Source organism: Balaenoptera ricei, chromosome 5 (assembly GCF_028023285.1).
Source record: "Balaenoptera ricei isolate mBalRic1 chromosome 5, mBalRic1.hap2, whole genome shotgun sequence".
NCBI lineage: Eukaryota > Metazoa > Chordata > Mammalia > Artiodactyla > Balaenopteridae > Balaenoptera > Balaenoptera ricei.
The window spans coordinates 78,099,107-78,121,044 of record NC_082643.1 but is presented as its reverse complement, the minus strand read 5'-3'; the positions used below and the strand labels follow the sequence as shown (position 1 = coordinate 78,121,044).

Sequence of the window (21,938 nt, the reverse complement as noted above, 5' to 3'; positions counted from 1 at the left end):
TTTTTTTCTTCTCGACCTCCTCCAGGAGATATAACTATGCTAATACATACCAACAAGGCCTGAATCTCAGATTCTAAATATAACTGCTGGAGGCTACATATACATCATTATCTTCTCCTATCCCTAAAGTATCTCCTGTGATGTCCAGTCACCCAAACTAGAAATAAAGCAGTCATTCTTCACATACTGGTCTAATTCCTACTCATCCTTTAAGATTCAACTCAGGAATGACTTATTCTAGAACAAGCTATTCCCATTTCCACCCCTGCCTGGGATGGCTGCTGTTCCTTTGTGTTATCAAAGCGCATGATTCTATCAGAATATTTAACACACTGTATTCTCTGTTGAAATATTTGCCTGCCTCTGTCACCTAAACAGCAACTTCGGTGACAGAGCATGTATAATACAATTTACTAAATTATGTAATGAATTATAATGGTGTAGGCTTGACCAAAGGACAAAATATAATTTGGACTTCTGAAGACACAATGCATATCCAAATAATCCCGTAAGGAAGGTTTTTCTTTAAAGTATAGTCCATGAACTACTCATCAGAATCACTTTTTTTTTAAAAATATTTTATTTATTTATTTATTTATTTATGGCTGTGTTGGGTCTTCGTTTCTGTGTGAGGGCTTTCTCCAGTTGCAGCAAGCGGGGGCCACTCTTCATCACAGTGAGCGGGCCTCTCACTATCGCAGCCTCTCTTGTTGCGGAGCACAGGCTCCAGACGCGCAGGCTCAGTAATTGTGGCTCACGGGCCCAGTCGCTCCGCGGCATGTGGGATCTTCCCAGACCAGGGCTCGAACCCGTGTCCCCTGCATTGGCAGGCAGACTCTCAACCACTGCGCCACCAGGGAAGCCCCAGAATCACTTTGAGACTTTGCTAAAAGATGGAGATTCAGGACCTCACTCTAGACCTATTTTAATAATTCTTAGTGTTTGTCATGTATATGTAACATGATAAGAATTACTATTTATTTACATCTTATAGGGCAGTGCAGGGGGCCCTCTAGTAGGGCGTACATAAATTTTAATTTTATCTTATTCGTTTAACAATCCAATGAGGTTGATAATATTTATAGGTGAAGAATATGAGGCTCAGAAATGCTGAGTAACTTATTAAAGGTCAAATTGGTAGTAAATGCTGAAATTCAGACCTAGGACTGTCTCAAATGCTGAATTAACAATATTCCTGGAAAATCTTAAAATTTGGGAACCATGGTCATAGGAAGATGCTAGAGGATAAAATAGCAAGCAGAGCTGAAGCTATGGCAAATAAGTGGTCCTCCACTAGAACCAAGGTGTGGAAACTCAAAACGTGAAGTCCAAAGAGAAAGCAAATCTATACAGCACATATTTCAATACCATTGCTCACCCTCTCACTATACCATCATGTATACTCGCATTAATCTACAGTATGTGTCTATTCATATTTCTTGCTCAAAGTACTTTTGCTAAAATTTTTTAGGAATGGAATTGAAACAAAAGGGGAAAAAAATATCAGATCTCCACTCCTACTAACTCTGTTACTGAGGAAAAAAGGAATGTGGATATTAAAGGATATGTATAACTAATAACAAAAGCCTTTGGGGAGAAGGACAAAATGATACAGATGTTCTGGGAAACAGCAAAACTATTCTAACGGTGGTTGTTTTCCTGAGCATTTAAAGGGTATTACAAATCCTACTTTACACATGAGAACATAGAGATAAAGTTAAAAAATGTGCTCAGAATACACAATGCTAATGTAAGCTAAGAGAGAAATTACTGTGAAACCATTTACCAAAGAAAATGAACTAAAAAAATACGAAGAGTAGAAATTTTCCCCTCTGGAGTAGAGTTCTTTTTTTTTTTTTAATTAATTTATTTATTTTTGGCTGTGTTGGATCTTCGTTTCTGTGCGAGGGCTTTTCTCTAGTTGTGGCAAGCGGGGGCCACTCTTCATCGCAGTGCGCGGGCCTCTCACTATCGCGGCCTCTCTTGTTGTGGAGCACAGGCTCCAGACGCGCAGGCTCAGCAGTTGTGGCTCACGGGCCTAGTTGCTCCGTGGCATGTGGGATCTTCCCAGACCAGGGCTTGAACCCGTGTCCCCTGCATTGGCAGGCAGATTCTCAACCACTGCGCCGCCAGGGAAGCCCTGGAGTAGAGTTCTATTAGCCATTTGGTGGCCCACTTCTTAAATATCCTCAGAATAACCTCCCCTCCAAAAAGGTGTCATTACCATGCTCTTTCCAGTGCAAGTCCAGTCCTCATCTCCACTTTCCTGCTTCCTACAATCAATTCATCCTGAGATGTTTTCCTTACAACATCTGTTTTACATATACATTTTGGATTTGGAAACTCTTAGATATTTCTGTTCTGACAAATAGTAGGAATTCATGTTAGTACCATTTCTCAAACTCAAGCTCAAGTCTTATTTTTCTCAGACCAAAAAATACCACTTGATTGTTCATTCTTAAGGTCCACATTTCTTGAGCAGTACTCAGTTTGTATGTGTTCTTGCAAACAATGATGAAATGTAAACAATGATGAAATGTATAGAAAGAGCACTATCGAGGGTCTGTGAGATCTGGACTCTACTTGCAGCACAGCCACTATAACCAGCTGTGAAACATTGGATGAGAAACTTCATCTCTTTAAAATTCAATCCTTACCTGTAAAATGAAGTGGTTAAACCAATTCTCTTTGCATTGTTTTCAAGCTATTTCATTCTATGATCAATTATATTAGTAGATGCCCGGCAGGATACAGTATTCTGGAACTAGAATTCTAAATGCCGAAGAAGTAAATGAAACCTATAAATGTTCTCAGCAAACCATCCTGTTCAGAAGTGCAAAGACCGAAGTATTCTGGGCACCTGGCACAAGCACATCCCTAGGCCCAGTGGAAGAGTCCACTGCTTCCTTCCCTAAACTGGCTTCCTCCCACCTGTTCCTGATTACTCCTCTTTTAAGATCCACTTAGAGACCCTATATCCCTACTAGACTGAAAAAAATACCTACTCCATGTTCCCAGATGACTTTGTATATACATCTATTATAGTCCTTATCCCTTATCACATATTTAAATAATTATCTTTCTAGAACAAAGTTAGACATAAATAATAAATAAAATCATAAAATGATTTTCTTTCTCTTATTCATCTCTGTAAGCCTGGTCGCAAGCATAGTGTTTGTCATATATGTGTAATACTATAGAAATACAATTTATTTAAATCCTAAAGGGCAGTCTAGGGCCATGTATCTATATCTATATAGGGTATCTGTATCTATCTCCTCTTAATAATCCTGTGAGGTTGTTAACATGTAGAGATGAGAAAAATGAGTCTCAAAAATACTGAACAACTTACTAAAGGTCTCACTGGTAGTAAATGGTTAAGATGAAATTAAACAGAAACTGTCTCATAAAATGCTAAATAAATAAATGGATGAATTTTTCCTTCCTGATATTGTCAACAATTGGTTTTCTATAAAATAAAGAGTCTAAGAATAGAATGAAGACAAAAGTCTAAATAGGAATTACCTTATCTATAAATGCGTATATGCCAATGTAACTATTGCTGATTTACCTAATACATGGGAGAAGAAAATACACACACACACACAACACACAAAAGCATTTAGAAAATTCTTATTTACCTAATGAATGTCTACTAAATACAAAGCATTTTATCTTGCTCAATTCCTAGGATCAATCTCCCTGGCTTAGTTCTCTAGTGTTTTTCCTGGAATTTGGCTGACGAGTGGTAAGTAAAGAGAACTAAATTGACCACAGATAGACTCCTAGGTAATTCAGAGCTCACAATATTGTTAAACTCACACAAATAAAATAATCTATGTAAAGAAGGCTTTAATGAAATTTAAGTTTCTATAAGCAAAGCTAGGAGAACAAATATAAAAGTATAATTTACTAACCACACAAACATCTGCCTGTTTGCACGAACAGGTTGGACTGATTAACAACTCCAACTGAGACCGCAGTTTTTCATCATCACCGAGGACTTGGTTAAATTTCTTCACAAAATCTTGTGCTTTCCCAGGGTCAGGCAAATTCTCTATAAAATTAAAAGAGAATCAATACTACAAAAGAAAAACCACTAAACTAAAAGCAAGCTGTCTTAAAAAATAATCCTGAGGCACCAAAAGATAATCAGTCAATCTGGCTCTTAGAAATAAAATTATTAAGAAAAGGATTACTTTTTCTTACTTAGTATTAAATTGATAGTCCCCCTGGGTAAATTATTTGATGTCTACTATATATCTACGGAGTGAATAAACATACTCACTTGCTATGGTCATCAGTTTTCCAAACATGGCAGAAGAGTTAGCCTCAGACTGAAATTTAAAACAAAAACAAAAGCTGTCACATGTGCTACCAAATTTCGGTTAGAAAACTATACTCAGTATTGTACATTTTTTTAAGTTAAAAAAAAATCCATCACAATATACCCACTAGAAAATGGCTTACCGTATCTACACCCTATGTTGATAACAAAGAACTATGGAGTAGCAACAACTATTAAGTTAGCACAAATAGAAGGAAAGGAGATGCCAGCAGGAAGTTATTTAAAAATTTTTAAAAGCATATATAACTTTCATAGGAAAATTATCTTTCCAGGAGAGTGAACAGAAGATAATGAAAACAAGTATCATATCAAAATTACTGTGAAACCATACACCAAAGAAAATTAACTAAAAATGCGGAGAGCAGAAAAATTTTCTTTCTGAATAGAGTTCTATTAGCTATTTTGTGGCCCATTACTTAATATATCACCTCCCCTCCTACTGCCCTTTCCTCCATTACAACAAGAGTATTATTTTATTATTGAATCTGCATGGTCCCATGAACCACCTGCTTTTGTTAAAGTTTTGTTGGATCACGGTCATACCCATTCATTTATATACTATCTCTGTTTCTGCACCACAAAGGCAGAGTTAAGCAGTCATGGAGACTGTATGGCTGGCAAAGCCTAAATTTTTACTATCTGGTCATATACAAAAAAAATTTCGACAACCCTTGCTTGGGCCACTGAGGGGTCTCTGTGTATGGTTCCCTGGCTAAGAACACCTATTCTAGCAAATATGTTTAGAAGTATATTAAGAGATTATTCAAATTTTTCTCCACCTTCCAGAAAATGTTGGGCAGAATTTCTTTGTTAATTTGACTTTGGCATATTCAAATGATTGATACCTGACTTGATACTGACTCTACAATAAAGGACCAAATCACAGAGCAAAAAACATTTATGACTTCTAATATAATTTTATATTAAGGTTTAATTCTAATGATTTGATAATTGATAAACTATAACTTCTTAGTGTCTAAATACTTGATAAGCTGGAAAACACCATCTCTTTGCTCATGCTGGAAAATAGAATTTTTTTATATTCATGTGAAATGCAAATTAGCTTGGATAACCACAGAAATTGTTTAACTGACATGCGGAAAATAAAACACATGAAATACTTATTGCTTGCTTCATTATATATGACTACAGAAAAATTAACAATGACTAAAACTATGAATTTAAGTAAAACATCATGAACCTACCGTAGGCTGCTTGTGCAAATCCAATAGTTCTCGTACATGACTTCTAAGCATGTTCTGACACTTCCACATTTCATTCAGAGCTCTGTAAATAAAGTTATAAATATGAAAAAAATACATAATATAACAATACTGGTAACTACTCAACCTTACTACTTTTCTTACACCATTCTTCTACATCTACCTAAAATTTTAAGCACCAGAAAATTTACTTATTAGGATTAACAGAGTTTAGTTTAAATTACTTAACATAAGGCTTCTTATGAGAGAAAATATTTGAGAAGTTTCTAAGGATGAACAGGATCTTGCCAGGTAAACTGAAGGAATTGAGACATTCTAAGCAGAGGTAGCCAGAATGTTCTGCTACAAAGAGAGATAAAATGTCATCAAAGCCCATGGCACATACAGGAAAGTGAAAAAAAATTTATAGGCTTGGAGCACAGAATGTGAGTGGGGGAGCATAAGGAAGCTGGAACATACAACAGAAAAGGATCAGACCATGAAGGCCTTTTTATGCCAGGCTAAGGGGGTATGCATGAAGTGGTGTAGACTATTTCAAAAAATGAATTTCTTAGAAATGATGTGGATTCAAAATGCTAAATTTAAATTGAGTTTCTTTATTCTAGACTCTTTTCTCTCCATGAAAGCAGATTTTCTTCTCTCACAAACCCACTCTGTAATTTCAGGTGCCCAAAAGACCTCTGGGAAATTAGTCTATCTCTACTCTTTGCCAAATATTTTGAAATATAAACAGAGATCAAGACCTTAGGCCAGGGGTTTACTACCTACAGTGAACATTATGAACCACTTTCAAATCCTTTTTTAAAATGATGGCAAATGTCTCCTAATAGGATGCACCAAGGATACGTTACTCTGTGGACTTTCTGCTGGAAGCGCATAATCTTGATCCAATGATGAGGAAACACTGGATGAATCCAAACTGAGAGAACATTCTACAAAATAACTGGCCTAGGCAATACTCTTCTGGAAAATGTCAATGTCATAAAAGACAAAGACAGACTGAGGAATGGTTCCAAATTAAAAAAGACTAGAGACATGATAATTAAACATGCAATGTGTTATCCTAGAAAGGGAAAAAAACATCCATAAAGGACATTATGTGACGATTGAAGAAATCTGAATACACACTGGATTAGACAATATTTTATCAATGTTAAATCTCCTGATTTTCGTAAGGCACTCTCATTACATAAAAGAGTATCCTTGTTCTTAGGGAATACACACTGAAGTATTAGAGGTAAAGAGATCCAATGTCTGCAAATTACTATCAATGGATCAGAAGAAAATACATATATAAAGTATGTGCAAATGGCAAATGATAAAGCAAATGGTCAAAAATTATGAATCTGGCTAAAGGGGATATCACAAAGCTTTGTTTTATTCTCACAACTTTTCTGTAAATTTGAAATTATATGAAATTAAAGGCAATATATATATATATATGTAAATGTAATAGCTGAGGTTCTTATTCAGAAAAATCAGAATTCTCAATGACAGGAGTTATTTAGTTTTTTAAAAGCTTTATTAAAGTGGAATGTCCACACATCCTAGGTGGCCTGGGATAGTTAAAGTTTATGCCAGTTGTCTGAACAAAATTATTACTAGTGCCTCCTTTCAATCTCAAAAATATCTCAGTTTGGACAATCAATCATATGGTTACTCTACATAGAAGTGATCTGGACATGCTCTCCTGACAAAGAACCAGTTCTTAGCTCTTAGGCTTAGTATGGTAAAGCTCCAATAGTACGATTCAGATCCCAGTCAACAGGTGAACAAAAGGTAATTTTGACATGGGGACTTCTTTGAATCCCTGAAACCATATTACTGGCTCAGTTGCCAAATATGCCTATGCATATAGGAATATTTTTGCTTTTAACTTAACCAAACTTATATCATAAAAATTTTCTCTGTAAATATTTATCTGAGGTTCTTGATTCAACCAGAAGAAGCAACAACCCTATCAAAAACAATTAATTAAATAAGATGAAGTAATTTTATAAAATCTTCAAAAAATACTCCAATCATTTAAAAAGTAACTTACTTGACAGCATTTGGATCCAAACTAGCATATAAATAATACAAGCATTTCATTCTCTCTTCTGTTTCCAGGTTGTGGGGGACAAGATACTGAGCAAAGATTTTCTCTACCAACAGTCTACGAGGCAAACAAACAAAAAACCCAAGTAACAAAATTATTCTATTTGTTAGAAGCCACAGCCATTTCATATTTTATCCACCTCATGCAAAGATACCATACCAATGATGATACCTATGTGTGAAAATACAACGGAAAAGATCAGTATGTGATCAATGCTTTTCCTTGCAAGTATGGCTATTTTAAAATTTAGAGCTACGGCTGCTATTTGTGGCTTTACGTTTTATCAGTATGAAACATTTGTTCTAAAAGGGTTATATATTATTCCTAAGTACAGGGTGCTAGGCTGTTCTACCTGTCCTTCTTCATCAGTCTGGCGCTATAGCAAATTACTTAACATTACCCATAAAGCTATGATCTCAAGAATAATTAATTCTCAAAAAAAAATATTTCCTTTGATTAGTTTGGCTCCTTCCCCATGTTGTCATTTAGTAAAATCAGGGGGCTCTTCCTTCATCTTCCCGAAAATTCAGCTTTTCTTATGCACATTTGTCTCCTTTCCACATTCTAAATTCCTCACCAATATTAAAATATCCTTCTTGCTAAGCTTATAATTATTATTCAACATCACTGGAATAAGAAAATTTAAGGGCTCTTCATTAGTCAATGAAATACATAATCAATGATGTCAAAGTAGTTAACTCAATAAAACATTGCAAAGTATTTTGCAAAAACCGAAATCATTACTATAATCCAACAGAGAATTGTAAGTAACATTCAGAAAATGAAAACAATGTAAGTTTTCATCTCAAGAAAAGAATTTTCTAACCATGTATGGGGACGAATGTTAAACAGACATTGTGGTGATCATTAGGCAATATATACAAATATAGAATAATTATGTCACTTGAAATTTAATGTAATGCTGTATGTCACTGATACCTCAATAAAAAAATACAGTAATACCTCTATTGGTACTTACAGTGTTGTAAAAAGGAAAAAATAACTAACAGTTATTAAATAGTGCTACTTTGCCAGGCAGTGAGCTAGGGGGCATTACATTCATTATTTTATTTAATCCATAAGACAATTCTGTAAGAAAGCCTTATTATTACTCCTTTTTAGATAAAATCAAGTACACAGAAGTTAAATCAGCTGTGTGTGGGCACAGATCTAATATAACGGGCAGAATGAACATTTGGTCTCTGGTCTGAGTCCAAATCTCATGCATATTTCACTATTATTATGCTAACTCACAGTCTTGGCTGGAGTCTTATTTAAACATGGCATGTCTAAATATGTAGAAAGTGGTTTCTAAACTTAGAGAAACTAATTATTATGAAAAAATTAAATAGAAATATTTAAAAATTAAAAGCACTTTTATATTCAACCATTTTACCAACATATCAGACTCACTTGTCATCGATGCTATTCTGATAATATATATGCAAAAGTTTGTCCTTTATCCAGCTGACTTTCTCTGCAGCTTCCTTTCCTGCTTCACCATGAAGACAGTATTTCTTATAAAGCTGAGCCAGACCCATCATAGCTTCTTTTCTTACTCGCCACTAGAAAGTATAAAGTTTATTGGATAAGCTAGATACCAAACTTTAGTATACAAATCTGCAAAAATTACCATTTCTTCACTAGGTTGCACAATGAGATTTATGTGTGCATAGATTAGCATAATATTAATTTTCAAAACAGGCAGACAAATCACTTAACCAACAATTTTGATTATGTTCCTATTTAGAAATCATCCAGTGCAAATACTGCTAAATCACCTACCAATTTTTTATTTCCCTCAAAGCCAAGCAATAGTAAATCTTACAGAAGATTTCATTATATTCTGTCTAAAAAAAAATTTGGCCAAGTTTTAGAAGTGATTAAAAAATAAAAGAGAAAGCGTATAATTCACTCTGCAAACAAAAGCCCTATCATCTGGAATGTTTTGTCCTAGTTACATCCCTTTTGATATTAACTCAGAATAAGAAGAGCAAAATTTAGTATCAAGATCTTAGAATTACAAAGTTGGGAAGCACCTTAGTGATCATCTTAAGTGAACTTCCTTACTCTGTAGATTAAAAGGGCAAATTATTTACCTAGTCACATCCTAGTCCGTGAAAGATTCTTTGGGACTTAAAGAGATTGGAATGGTTTATGAGGAGGAAAGAAAGGTGGTGAGAGGAGAGTGGACAGAAAAGTAGACTATAAAAATCTAGAGTTAGAACAATAGTACGATGTAATAATAACCACAAGTTATTTGTCTCAATAACAAATCAGAGTATACTTATCTTTGGCTTATTTTTTTTTTAAAATAAATTTATTTATTTTGTGGCTGCACTGGGTCTTCCTTGCTGCACGTGGGCTTTCTCTAGTTGTGGCAAGCGGGGGCTACTCTTGGTTGTGGTGCGCGGGCTCAGTAGTTGTGGCTCGCAGGCTCTAGAGCACAGGCTCAATAGTTGTGGTGCACATGCTTAGTTGCTCCGCGGCATGTGGGATCTTCCCAGACCAGGGCTCGAACCCGTGTCCCCTGCATTGGCAGGCAGATTCTCAACCACTGTGCCACCAGGGGGGTTCCATCTTTGGCTTATTTAAGTTAATACTTTCTTATAATTTTTTAGTATAATTTTCTCATTTTTATGCTATTTGGTAGATGAAATGAAATTCTGTTCCCATATAACAGGTAACAGATGTCTTTTGACATGTCTAACATGAAACGAAAGAATATAAACCGTGAAATCAAATATTTAAGTCCTGTACCCACATTTTATAGAAAACAAAATTCAGAAAGGCTATACTCAAGGTCATTTAATTCATTACACCAAAAACCAGTTCCTAAAATGTCCAGTAGCTGTTATTCGAATTATTAGACCATATCATACAGTCTCAGTTAGCAAGAATCATTTATTCAACTCTTCCTGAAACTATAAACAAACACTGACAGAAGTAGGAGTGAACTGTTTCTAAAATGAGGAAGTAACACAAACGGCAATACCTGAAATCTGGTTTGGGAGTAGGGGGTGGGGGAGAGGGGGTAGTTAACAACTAACAAGTAGGGAGTGTCATTTCATTTACATTAAAGCCAAGGGGAAAAAAACTCTCAGAGTTAGAATTACTGACACAGTTGAACAAGTTAAATGGTGTCTACTTTATGTATCTGTCTCCTACGACTATTTCAAAAGAACTTAAAGAATGCATCTTGCTCCTAAGTGTCTATCGACAGATGAATGGATAAAGATGTGGTACATATATACAATGGAATATTACTCAGCCATAACAAGAAACGAAACTGAGTTATTTGTAGTGAGGTGGATGGACCTGGAGTCTGTCCTACAGAGTGAAGTCAGAAAGAGAAAAACAAATACCATAAGCTAACACATATATATGGAATCTAAAAAAAAAAAATGGCTCTGAAGAACCTAGGAGCAGGACAGGAATAAAGACACAGACGTAGAGAATGGACTTGAGGACACGGGGAAGGGGAAGGGTAAGCTGGGACGAAGTGAGAGAGTGGCATGGACATATATACGCTACCAAATGTAAAATAGAGAGCTAGTGGGAAGCAGCCGCATAGCACAGAGAGATCAGCTCAGTGCTTTGTCTCCACCTAGAGGGGTGGGAGAGGGAGGATGGTGGGGAGACGCAAGACGGAGGTGATATGGGGATATATGTATATGTATAGCTGATTCACTTTGTTATACAGCAGAAACTAACACAACAATGTAAAGCAATTATACGCCAATAAAGATGTTACAAAAAAAAAAGAATGCATCTTGCTGTATCTCTATAGCAAGATATTGCTTTTCTACCCTGAAATTATAGCTAAATTACATTGGTTTCAATAGGGTAGCAGATTTTCAACTATGCTTCAAATAAAATAGCACACTGCAAAGGCAACCTTTGTTGAAGATGTTAATAAGTAACACATTTAATAAGCCTGCCTTGCCTGTGTATCTCCTACTCATGGTTGACACTTTCTTAGCAACTGCTACTACTGTTCTCAGTACTCCTTTTCTTTATCAATCCACGTTTTTAACTGCATCCACATGGAGGAAATTACACAAAAAGAATAATAACTAAACATCATTTTGGCCCTTAGCTTAGCACAGCAATATGGAAACACCACTTTCATAGAAAGTATGATATTCTAAGACAGTTACTTTTGAAGATGCTAACTATAAAAGAAATAAATACTGGTGATCAATCACTATTCTTCTGAAGCTCATCATGTAAGTGAAAAGGTAAAATAAAACTTTAATTTAGCTGTTCTTTTTGTAAAGGTAGGCTAAAAAACCCATGCCTAAGACCTGAAAAGCTACAGAATCCAATGTATTCATTTGTAAAGATAATTAAAAAATACACAGGAAACATACAAATTATTAGCTTTTTATTTGGTATTGTATTAGTTTGACTTTCACACAGAAAAATTTTAAATAGAAAATAATTTCTATTGTATTTTGCTAACAATGTAAACACAGTAAATTATAAAAGAATAAAATTCCTCAGATTTTACCCGTTTGTCCAGTGTTCTTTCTCTTACAAAGCCAAGTAGCTGATCATTTACTAAGGCAAGGTCTCTTTTGGCAGCTGTTATTATAGTAACAATGACATCATGACGAATAGCTTCTTCTGGATCATGTGATCTAACTTTCAAGTATTCTGAAATCAGAGAAAAAATTAAGCTAAATGTTAGCTATAATATTCATTATGTTCAGAATGACAAAAAAAACCTAATGCTTTTAAGTTTATGTCCATACTGGAACAATGATTGTAAAATGTGGCATAAATTAAAATTATTTAATTTTTGAGGTGACAATACCCTACATAATAACAAAATAAACTATACCACACTATTTATTACTGTAAAGTCACATCTTAATAAAATATTTTATATCAACTATTCTGGAAAAGTCAAATCGGCACCTGAAATCAAATCAGCACCTGATTTAATACAGTTTAGAATTTAAGTTAACGATACATATTAAAATACTTAAAAAATAGTAAAAATGCTTATAGCAAGTTTGCTGATAGGTATATATCTTCACATTACGCAACATAAAATAACATTCTGTGACTTCTAAAAAAAATCCTAAATAACTACGATACAAACAAAGTTATTTCCTCTTTTTTGGTAAACAATATTTTGATAGCAGTTATTTATTTGTTACAACCAAGTAAGTAGGTTTAAATGCTCTACTTCAAGTGAAGAATGAGGAATTCTAGTCTACTTCAGAAGAAATCATTTTCCCACCTATTATTAGATATGTTACTATATTTAATTATTACACAGATGTAATGATTTGTGCCCAAACCCGGAGTCATAAGGAAGAGTCTACTTCCTCAAACTATGATTTCCAGAAAATTGCGAAGGATTACAATGTGAAGATTTCAAATGTAATATTATTGTATCAACATGAAATCCCTTACTAGTAGTCCATGACTGATAGAGACCTGAAAGAGTGCCAGAGTGAAACCTATTCAGAAACCGAAGTTAAAGTCAAAGGCCACAACTAAAATGTATTTGTGTGATTACTCTCATACTTCAATAAACCAGCTACCTTACCTGTGAGATCCTTTGCTAAATCTGGGTGATTCATTAAACAGTGACTCGCAAATTTCACACTTTCTAATCTCACAGGAACGTGAATGTCATTGAATCTACATAGAAAAAGATTGCTAATATTAGTTGTAAGGCAAAATAACTATTTTCAAATAAGGTATATCAACGCTATGTAGATACCTATAAACAACAACAGTTACTGATTATAAGATGTGTTGGTTTATTAAAATGACAGTTAACTTGTTCTGAAGGAAGAATATAAAGTAAAAAGATACATAATTTCACAAGAATATTTTTTACAGCAGGATTTTTTCACCATGCTAAAACAAAAACGGTATAAACACATCCCCCAACCCAAACTACCTTCACTGGAGAACCAAAAATTGGAGCTTAAAATTATGCTACAAAACAAACAAAAAATATTCAAAATGCACAAAATCTATTTGAAAGAAGTTAATAGGAGGAAAATACTAGAGGAATGTGAGGTAGAAAGCAAATCATATATGAGGCAGACCCAAAAATTCAAAGATAAGTACATAAAACACATGTGCCATATTGCCTCATAGCAAAAAAGTTTCATATGGCTGGGACCAACCTGTAACTGCTATTTTCGGTCTAATATATTGTAAGAACTTAATATGAAACTCAGTATGTAGATTCAGAACTGCATATAATAAGGATAAGCTGAGAAACTCTCAAGTTTTAAATTTATTGGGCAATTTTAAATTGAATAATGTGATTTTATTTTATTTACTTATTTTTTACCCCTTAATCTCCCTTACCCATTTCTTTCCTCTCCCAACCCTCCTCCCCTCTGGCAACCACCTGTTTGTTCTCCTTATCTATGACTTTGTTTCTGTTTTGTTATGTTTGGTCATTTGTTTTGTTTTTTAGATTCCATATGTAAATGACATCATACAGTATTTGTCTTTCTCTGTTTGACTTATTGCACTTAGCGTAATACCCTCTAGATCCGTCCATGTTATCCCAAATGGCAAAATTTCACTTTTTTTATGGATGAGTAAAATTCCATTGTTTATGTATATACCACATCTACTTTATCCATTCATCTACTGACTGGGTACTTGGGTTGCTTCCATATCTTGGCTATTATAAATAATGCCACAATGAACATAGAGCTAGTGCATATATCTTTTCTGATTAGTGTTTTTATTTTCTTCAGATAAATAATAGTTCTATTTTTATTTTTCATCATTATTTTTTTTGGCCACACCGTGTGGCTTGTGGGATTTTAGTTCCCCCACCAGGGATTGAACCTGGGCCCTTGGCAGTGAGAGCACGGAACCCTAACCACTGGACTGCCAGAGAATTCCTAATAGTTCTATTTTTAAATGTTTGAGGAACCTCCATACTATTTTACATAGTGGCTGTACCAATTTACACCGCCACCAACAGTACACAGTTCTTTTCTCCACATTGTTGCCAACACTTGTTATTTGTTGTCTTTTTGATAAGTCTTCCTGGCAGGTGTGAGGTGATATCTCACTGGGTTTCAATTTGCATTTCCCTGATGATTAGTGATGTTCAGCATCTTTTCATGTGTCTGTTGACATCTGTATGTCTTCTATGGAAAAATGTGTATTCAGATCCTCTGCCCATTTTTAAATCAGGTTGACTTATGTATGAGTTCTTTGTATATTTTAGATACTAACCCCTTATGACATATATCATTTGCAAATATCTTCTCCCATTCAGTAGGTGGCCTTTTCATTTTGTTGATAGTTTTCTTCGCTGTGCAAAAGCTTTTTAGTTTGATGTAGTCCCATGTGTTTATTTTTGCTTTTGTTTCCCTTGCCTGAGGAGACACATCCAAAAGCATACTACTAAAACCAATAAGTGTGTACTGTCTATGTTTTTTTCTAGAAGTTTAACACCTAGAAAACTTCTAGAAAAAACCAGACAGTAGACACTAGCATGGACTGGACCATGATGTCTTCAGTCTCATGACTTATTTAAAAAACTTAAGACTCTGAACATTCTCAGATGTGAACTATTTATTCTAATGACATTATTTTAGCACACACAAAAAAGATTAAAACCTGTTATGTGGGTAAATAAGACAAAGCTTTCTTCATAAAGAATTTGTCTTACAATTTATTCTCCAATAAAGACAGCAACACAGGTACTAAAGACACAAACACATATCAAAGTTTTGATATGTGTGGTTTTAATCAAGTGCGCCACATTCACTAGCCTCCAAAATATAAAAGTTAGAATCCACAGAATTGTATGTTCTCTTACCGTCCAAGAAAACACTGCCACAGAGGACGATTCTGTGTTGCCAAATCGGAATCTTTAGAACCAAACAATTTAGCTAAAAGTCGAACAACAGCTAATCGCTCTTCTCCATCATTGCTCTAAGGGAAAAAAGAAAATAAATAAAGCCAGAGGTTTATTCATAAGATTACAAAAAGATAACATGAAACATTTCTGAGAAGCTACAATTTCATTATTTCTGCTTAAAATGATGAGAACTTTAAAATATCATGTTCTCTCATTTACTGTGCAGAAGTTGACTTGATTCCATGTTAGATCATCAGGTTCTTTGCTCTTATTTCATACACTCCCAACTGTTAATTTATGCCTACTTCACTGCTTGTTTGCAATCTGTACAGATGCTGTAGAAACATGAAGATAATCATTCAATTCTAACATTCCATAAGAGTTCTAGAAAAAATTCTGTGAAGGGAAGAGCTACAAATAATTCCTGCCCTAATCCTATAATTTGATCTCCAACATAAACCCATATCAGTTAAGGTTTTGATATGTGAATTTTTTTTTTTTTTTTTTAATTTTTGGCTGCATTGGGTCTTTGCTGCTGTGCATGGCTTTCTATAGTTGTGTCAAGCGGGGGCTACTCTTCATTGTGCAGCTCGGGCTGTAGGTGCATGGGCTTCAGTACTTGTGGCTCGTGGGCTCTAGAGCGCAGGCTCAGTAGTTGTGGCGCACGGGCTTAGTTGCTCCACGGCATGTGGGATCTTCCCGGACCAGGGCTCGAACCCGTGTCCCCTGCATTGGCAGGCGGATTCTTAACCACTGCGCCACCAGGGAAGCCCTAATATGTGAAGTTTTAATCAAGGTTCCCCTACTGACTGGAGCACATGATCCTGAAGAATGTCATGATTCAGGAAAACTCATTTTAATAGAAGAGCATGAATCTTAAGAGTATCTAAAAGGTCAGGTGAACTGAACACTACAAAAAAGCAAAACTTGATGCCCCCCACTGGACCAGTGAACTGGCTTCGCCCCGTGCTTTGGACCTCGGGCCTCACTTCTCCTCCAGGGACCCCAAGTGCTCCTGCCCCACTGGCGGCTCCTGCAGCTGCGCTGGCTCCTGCACCTGCAAAGCCTGCAGATGCACCTCCTGCAAGAAGAGCTGCTGCTCCTGCTGCCCCGTGGGCTGCGCCAAGTGTGCCCAGGGCTGCGTCTGCAAAGGGGCCTCGGACAAGTGCAGCTGCTTTGCCTGATGTCGTGGAGAGCCTGCCCCGGGTGTCAAAAGAGCAACCAGGACAAACCTGCATTTTACCATTTTTCATACAACCGGACCTGACACTACATTCCTTTTTCTATGAAATATGTGAGTTGTAATAAAAGTTGTTGACTTCAGGGGTTTCCCTGGTGGCGCAGTGCTTGAGAATCTGCTTGCTAATGCAGGGGACATGGGTTCGCACCCTGGTCTGGCAGGATCCCACATGCCACGGAGCAACTAGGCCTGTGAGCCATAACTACTGAGCCTGCGCGTCTGGAGCCTGTGCTCCGCAACAAGAGAGGCCACGATGGTGAGAGGCCCGCGCACCGCGATGAAGAGTGGCTCCCGCTCGCCACATCTAGAGAAAGCCCTCGCACAGAAACGAAGACCCAACACAGCCAAAAATAGATAAATAAATAAAGAAGCTTTCATTAAAAAACAAAAAACAAAAAAAAGTTGTTGACTTTAAAAAAACAAAACAAAACTTAAAGTTATTTTTTGATAGAGGCCTATTTTCTTATCCTGAATCAATATACTCTATAAAAAGTGTTCTAGTTTTCACTAGTGATGTCACGTCTTAATATAAATTAAGTTATTCTGAAACCATATGGTGCATGGAACTTTTTAAAAGTCACATATTCACTAGGAAAATAAAGGCAATAATGAAAAGCAGTTGCTAATTTTTAAAGTGTTCAAATATAATGTGTGTCTAAAGCAATACCAGCAAGTCAATAAAAAAAATATTTATGGGAAAAGACAGTAAGTGAAAAAAGAAAAATGAAGACTACAGCATATCACTTTTTCCTTAAGAATGTCTTAACTCTCAGGGATAGGGGTTTTGTGGTTAAATAGGCACACTTACTAAACAAAGATAAAAATGAAAATTCAAGCTTGAACACTTACAACTACAAAAATGATTTTCTTTCACAAAGTTTTTCTCAAGCAATGTGACTACAATGCAGATTAGTGCTGCCTTTTGGTAAGTAAGTCCAACTGAGTAGCCAACATGATTTATTTTTTTAAAGAAAAATCAATCTATCCCTTAAATGTCAAACACTAGAAAAACTGGAAATTTTACTTTACTTGAAGGTGACTACTCAGTAGCTTAGTGATTATTTCAAATGTGACATTTCACATCTATGTAATTTAACTACTGAAATAAAATGAAATGAAAACTCGCTCCCACCCCCTGCCTTTTTTTTTCTAAATTTAAATTTTTGGCTGCATTGGGTCTTCGTTGCTGCGCACGGGCTTTCTCTAGTTGCGGAGAGGGGAGGCTACTCTTCCTTGCGGTACACGGGCTTCTCGTTGCGGGGGCTTCTCTTGTTGCGGAGCACGGGCTCTAGGCACGCAGGCTTCAGTAGTTGTGGCTCGCAGGCTCTAGAGCACAGGCTTGGTAGTTGTGGCACACAGGCTTTTTTGCTCCACGGCATGTGGGATCTTCCCGGACTAGGGCTTGAACCCCTGTCCCCTGCATTGGCAGGCAGATTCTTAGCCACTGCACCACCAGGGAAGCCACCCCCTGCCTTTTTTGATTTTTAAATACGTTCTCTGAGTGAGGTTGGAATATGATGATAGTGCTGGTAATTCTTTTCTGGTGCAAAAATCATTTGGTGTCTCTGATGTACAGCTGTTATTAGTAATCTATACCAAAGTGAAAATTATCTCATTATTACCTAATACATTGTTTGAATACAAATTTTATATATATATATATATATAAAATGTTAATTTAAATAATGGGTAAAATGAGAAATTCTGCATTAGTAATTTACGAGTGACTTTCTGAAAGAAATTCAAATGGCCACCTAGTTTTTATTTTTCTTCAACCTTAGCTGAAAAAGGTAACCACTCTGTTACTGCTTCTAATTACAAAGTAATTGATTCAGAACAATTCTCTGTAAAAATTTTCTAAAACCAAAATAAAGCAATTTTGACTGTTTTATAATGTTTTAAATTGGTGAATAAATGTAAATGTCTGTCTATCTCTGCCTAACATGAAAAAAGTCTTAAATATAAAATGTGGCAAATTTTCTGACTATAGCAAAGCTGCTAAGTAGCACAACTCCAGAGTATCCCTTAAAACATAAGAGATAATAGCACTCTATGGACCCACACAGTGGATAGTGTATACAGGTGCATGCAGTGGCCCAGTATAAAGCAAAATCAAACAAACTGTTATGTTGAAGCATTTTCTCAAGTATTTTTAATGTCCTCAGAGGACTGTAACCTAGGACTTTTAACTATAAAAAGCTGTAGCTATATGATTCAGATATAACTACAGAAAATCGCCACAGCCATTAAAACTTCCTAGGCTATCTGCTTAGCACACATTGGTGACTCCAAAGGGGGCACCCTAATTATATATAGATAGCACCTAAACTACTCTGAACCTCAGGTCTCTTCACTTGTGATGAGAAAAGTAATACTGGCACAGGCTAGGGTTATAGTCAGAAGCAAATAACACAGGTGAGAGCAGCTGCTGTAAAACCATAAAATATTCCATTATTAGTATTATTTAGACTCAGTATTAGTTCAGTATAAAGTCTTTAAAAGGCACGAATTTATCTAAGAATACAGAAAAACATAAAAAACAATGGCCTTGGGTTATATATTATATATTGTATTAAAAGAGACTACATGGTTAGAAATATTAACTGACTATGGTGCTAATATTTTTAAAAAGGAATTATGAAATCTATAAAAAAAATTCTTGTTCATGTACTGCTAACGTACCCCTATAAAAATATCAAATTGTATCAATGAAGAAGAGAAGGTACAAGATAAAGGAGTAATAAGGATGACTGTGGTAAAATGAAAAGCTCATAACCCATTTAAAAAGGTGCTACTACTCAGTTCCAGCCATTCTGTGTCATATAAAAATAAGGGTCCAATGTTGCGAAATCATCTGATTTTTTTAAAAGAAGAAAATGCATAATCTGGATTTTTAAGCAAAATCTGATTTTAAAATTCATTCATTCAATGTTAGCAACTTTTTAAAAAGAGAAATTCTTTGTATGAGATTTCAAAATAAAATTTAGGGACTTCCCTTGTGGCGCAGTGGATAAGAATCCGCCTGCCAATGCAGGGGACGTGGGTTCGATCCCTGGTCCAGGAAGATCCTACATGCCGCAGAGCAACTAAGCCCGTGCACCACAACTACTGAGCCTGCAGCCTAGGGCCCACGAGCCACAACTACTGAGCCCACACACCACAACTACTGAAGCCTGCACACCCTAGAGCCTGTGCTCTGCAACAAGAGAAGCCACCACAATGAGAAGCCCGAGCACCACAACAAAGAGTAGCTCCTGCTCGATGCAACTAGAGAAAGCCCACGTGCATAACTGAATCACTTTGCTGTACACCTGAAACTATCAACTATATGCTGATAGTTTGATCAACAAACTATCAACATTGCTAATCAACTATACTCCAATATAAAATAAAAAGTTAAAAAAATGCATACCTTAACTAAATATAAGAAGATAAACTGAACTCACATTTTATTCTTTTACAGTTAGAGAAAAACAATATGATATATATTTTTCTCTTAAATGTTAAAGGGCTTAGAAATTAGTCAGTCCTACCTTCAGTTTGAATTCAAGCTGCGGCATGACAGATAATAATAAATGAGGATCTATAGCAAAAAGTTCCTGAATCAGATCAAATACATGTTCTGACAAATCACTTACTGACGATCTTCCCAGCACCAGGACTTGATTGAAAAACTACAGGAGATAAACACAAAAATAAAATATCAGTTTCATTTAAAAACTTGGATAGGCTTTTTATAAACATGTTAAAAGAAAACTATATAATTAGGCATTCCATACATAAGTGAAGGTGATGAAAAAGAATAGATGTTTAAATTACTAATATATATGATAGGACAGTCCACCAAAACAGAAGAAATAAACCTCTAAATATCAAATTATGAATGTTACACGAAAGAGATAAAAAGTAATTGAGTTGTTAGCTTTCTTTCAAATTAGGATGACAATTCTAGGAATCTTAACTTTCATTAAAACAAAACAATTTAGATAGTTTATGTAATTCATTATAGAGAATTTTAAAGAGAAATTTCCTTATAGCAGAGAAAATTTTTTAAAGTCTCAATCTTTTGGATTTTTATTTAAGCTTGAGGATTCTATTAGTTTAGTAATAAAGAATAATTGAAGGTGGAGGATGAGTTGTTTTTTTTTTAAATACCCAGAAAGTCAAAAACACTTTAACTCAGAGGACAAAGAGAAGGAAAATGTGATGATACAAAGGCTGATTATTTAAAAGAATTCTAGGGAAAAGAAACAAAGAGAATATAATATAAAAGCACAAATTAGAAGATACCTCCACTCCTTGCCAACACACATAAACTTAGAAAAAAAATATTAAATGTAAAAATGCTACAGAGGCAGCTGTATGCAACTGATTTGAGCATATGTTTTTGGTAGTATCATCAAATGATATATTTCTTTTGAAAAGCAACACACATTAAGAGTTAGAAAACATTAATATTTATTACACAGACCTTGAAAAGAGTAAGGAAAATAGTTTTAACAAAATTAAAAAGTATACATACACACACAAATAAGCACAGAACACAAATTCTGAAAGGATACATGAAAATCTACTGGTGATGCCTATTTCTGAGAATTAACAATAGGGTATTCAGGGTTTGAAGAGAGACAATTTTCACTGTATACCCTTTTGTACTACTTGAGAAAACATTTTTTTTTTTTTACCACGTTTAAGTATTTATTTAGTAATATAAATAATACTAATAATTCATACCATTTAAATTAACAGACTCTCACTTGGGTTTTTATATGTAGAAAATAATTCAACGATAGATAAATGCTACAAAGATAGTTACTAAAGGAAAACACTGAAAAAATCTAAATGCGAGGCAAGAGAGAAATGATTAGGTACATTATATGTGAATTCAAAGGAACATATATAGTCATTCTTATCATAAATTAAAAAAATCAAAATATGGAAATATATATATAAATGAAGACAATTCAAAGTTGTATATAGTATATGAAAAAAATAGGTAGGAGTGTGAGCAAATGTTCAATAATGAAATTGCTACATTAAGGTAGTAGAATTATAATTTCCTTTTTTTCCAAATTACTTTATTGATTCTTTAGTTAAAGAACAAAAAGAAAAAGAAAAAACTTCTATTCAATAAAGTAAAAAAAAAAAAAATTCATTACTCTATA

General features: G+C 35.1%; 2 protein-coding genes across 6 annotated transcripts in view; one reads left to right on the top strand and one right to left on the bottom strand.

Annotated features, from left to right (window-relative positions):
* The window catches only part of PDS5A (PDS5 cohesin associated factor A), a 125,287-nt gene that overhangs the window by 46,981 nt on the left and 56,368 nt on the right, over positions 1 to 21,938 (bottom strand). For all 5 annotated transcript variants that reach the window (XM_059923175.1, XM_059923174.1, XM_059923178.1 and 2 more), the window contains exons 8-16: positions 20,307 to 20,447; positions 15,492 to 15,607; positions 13,233 to 13,327; positions 12,183 to 12,328; positions 9,083 to 9,234; positions 7,613 to 7,726; positions 5,554 to 5,635; positions 4,289 to 4,337; positions 3,918 to 4,057 (exon numbers count right to left, since the gene is read on the bottom strand). In XM_059923175.1, the coding sequence (XP_059779158.1) occupies positions 3,918 to 4,057; positions 4,289 to 4,337; positions 5,554 to 5,635; positions 7,613 to 7,726; positions 9,083 to 9,234; positions 12,183 to 12,328; positions 13,233 to 13,327; positions 15,492 to 15,607; positions 20,307 to 20,447 (1,035 nt within the window). The remainder of the gene's footprint in view (positions 1 to 3,917; positions 4,058 to 4,288; positions 4,338 to 5,553; positions 5,636 to 7,612; positions 7,727 to 9,082; positions 9,235 to 12,182; positions 12,329 to 13,232; positions 13,328 to 15,491; positions 15,608 to 20,306; positions 20,448 to 21,938) is intronic.
* Positions 16,139 to 16,717, top strand: LOC132366728 (metallothionein-1E-like). Its single transcript, XM_059924313.1, has 2 exons — positions 16,139 to 16,148; positions 16,455 to 16,717. The coding sequence occupies exons 1-2, from the start codon at positions 16,139 to 16,141 to the stop codon at positions 16,715 to 16,717; spliced, it is 273 nt and encodes a 90-aa protein (XP_059780296.1).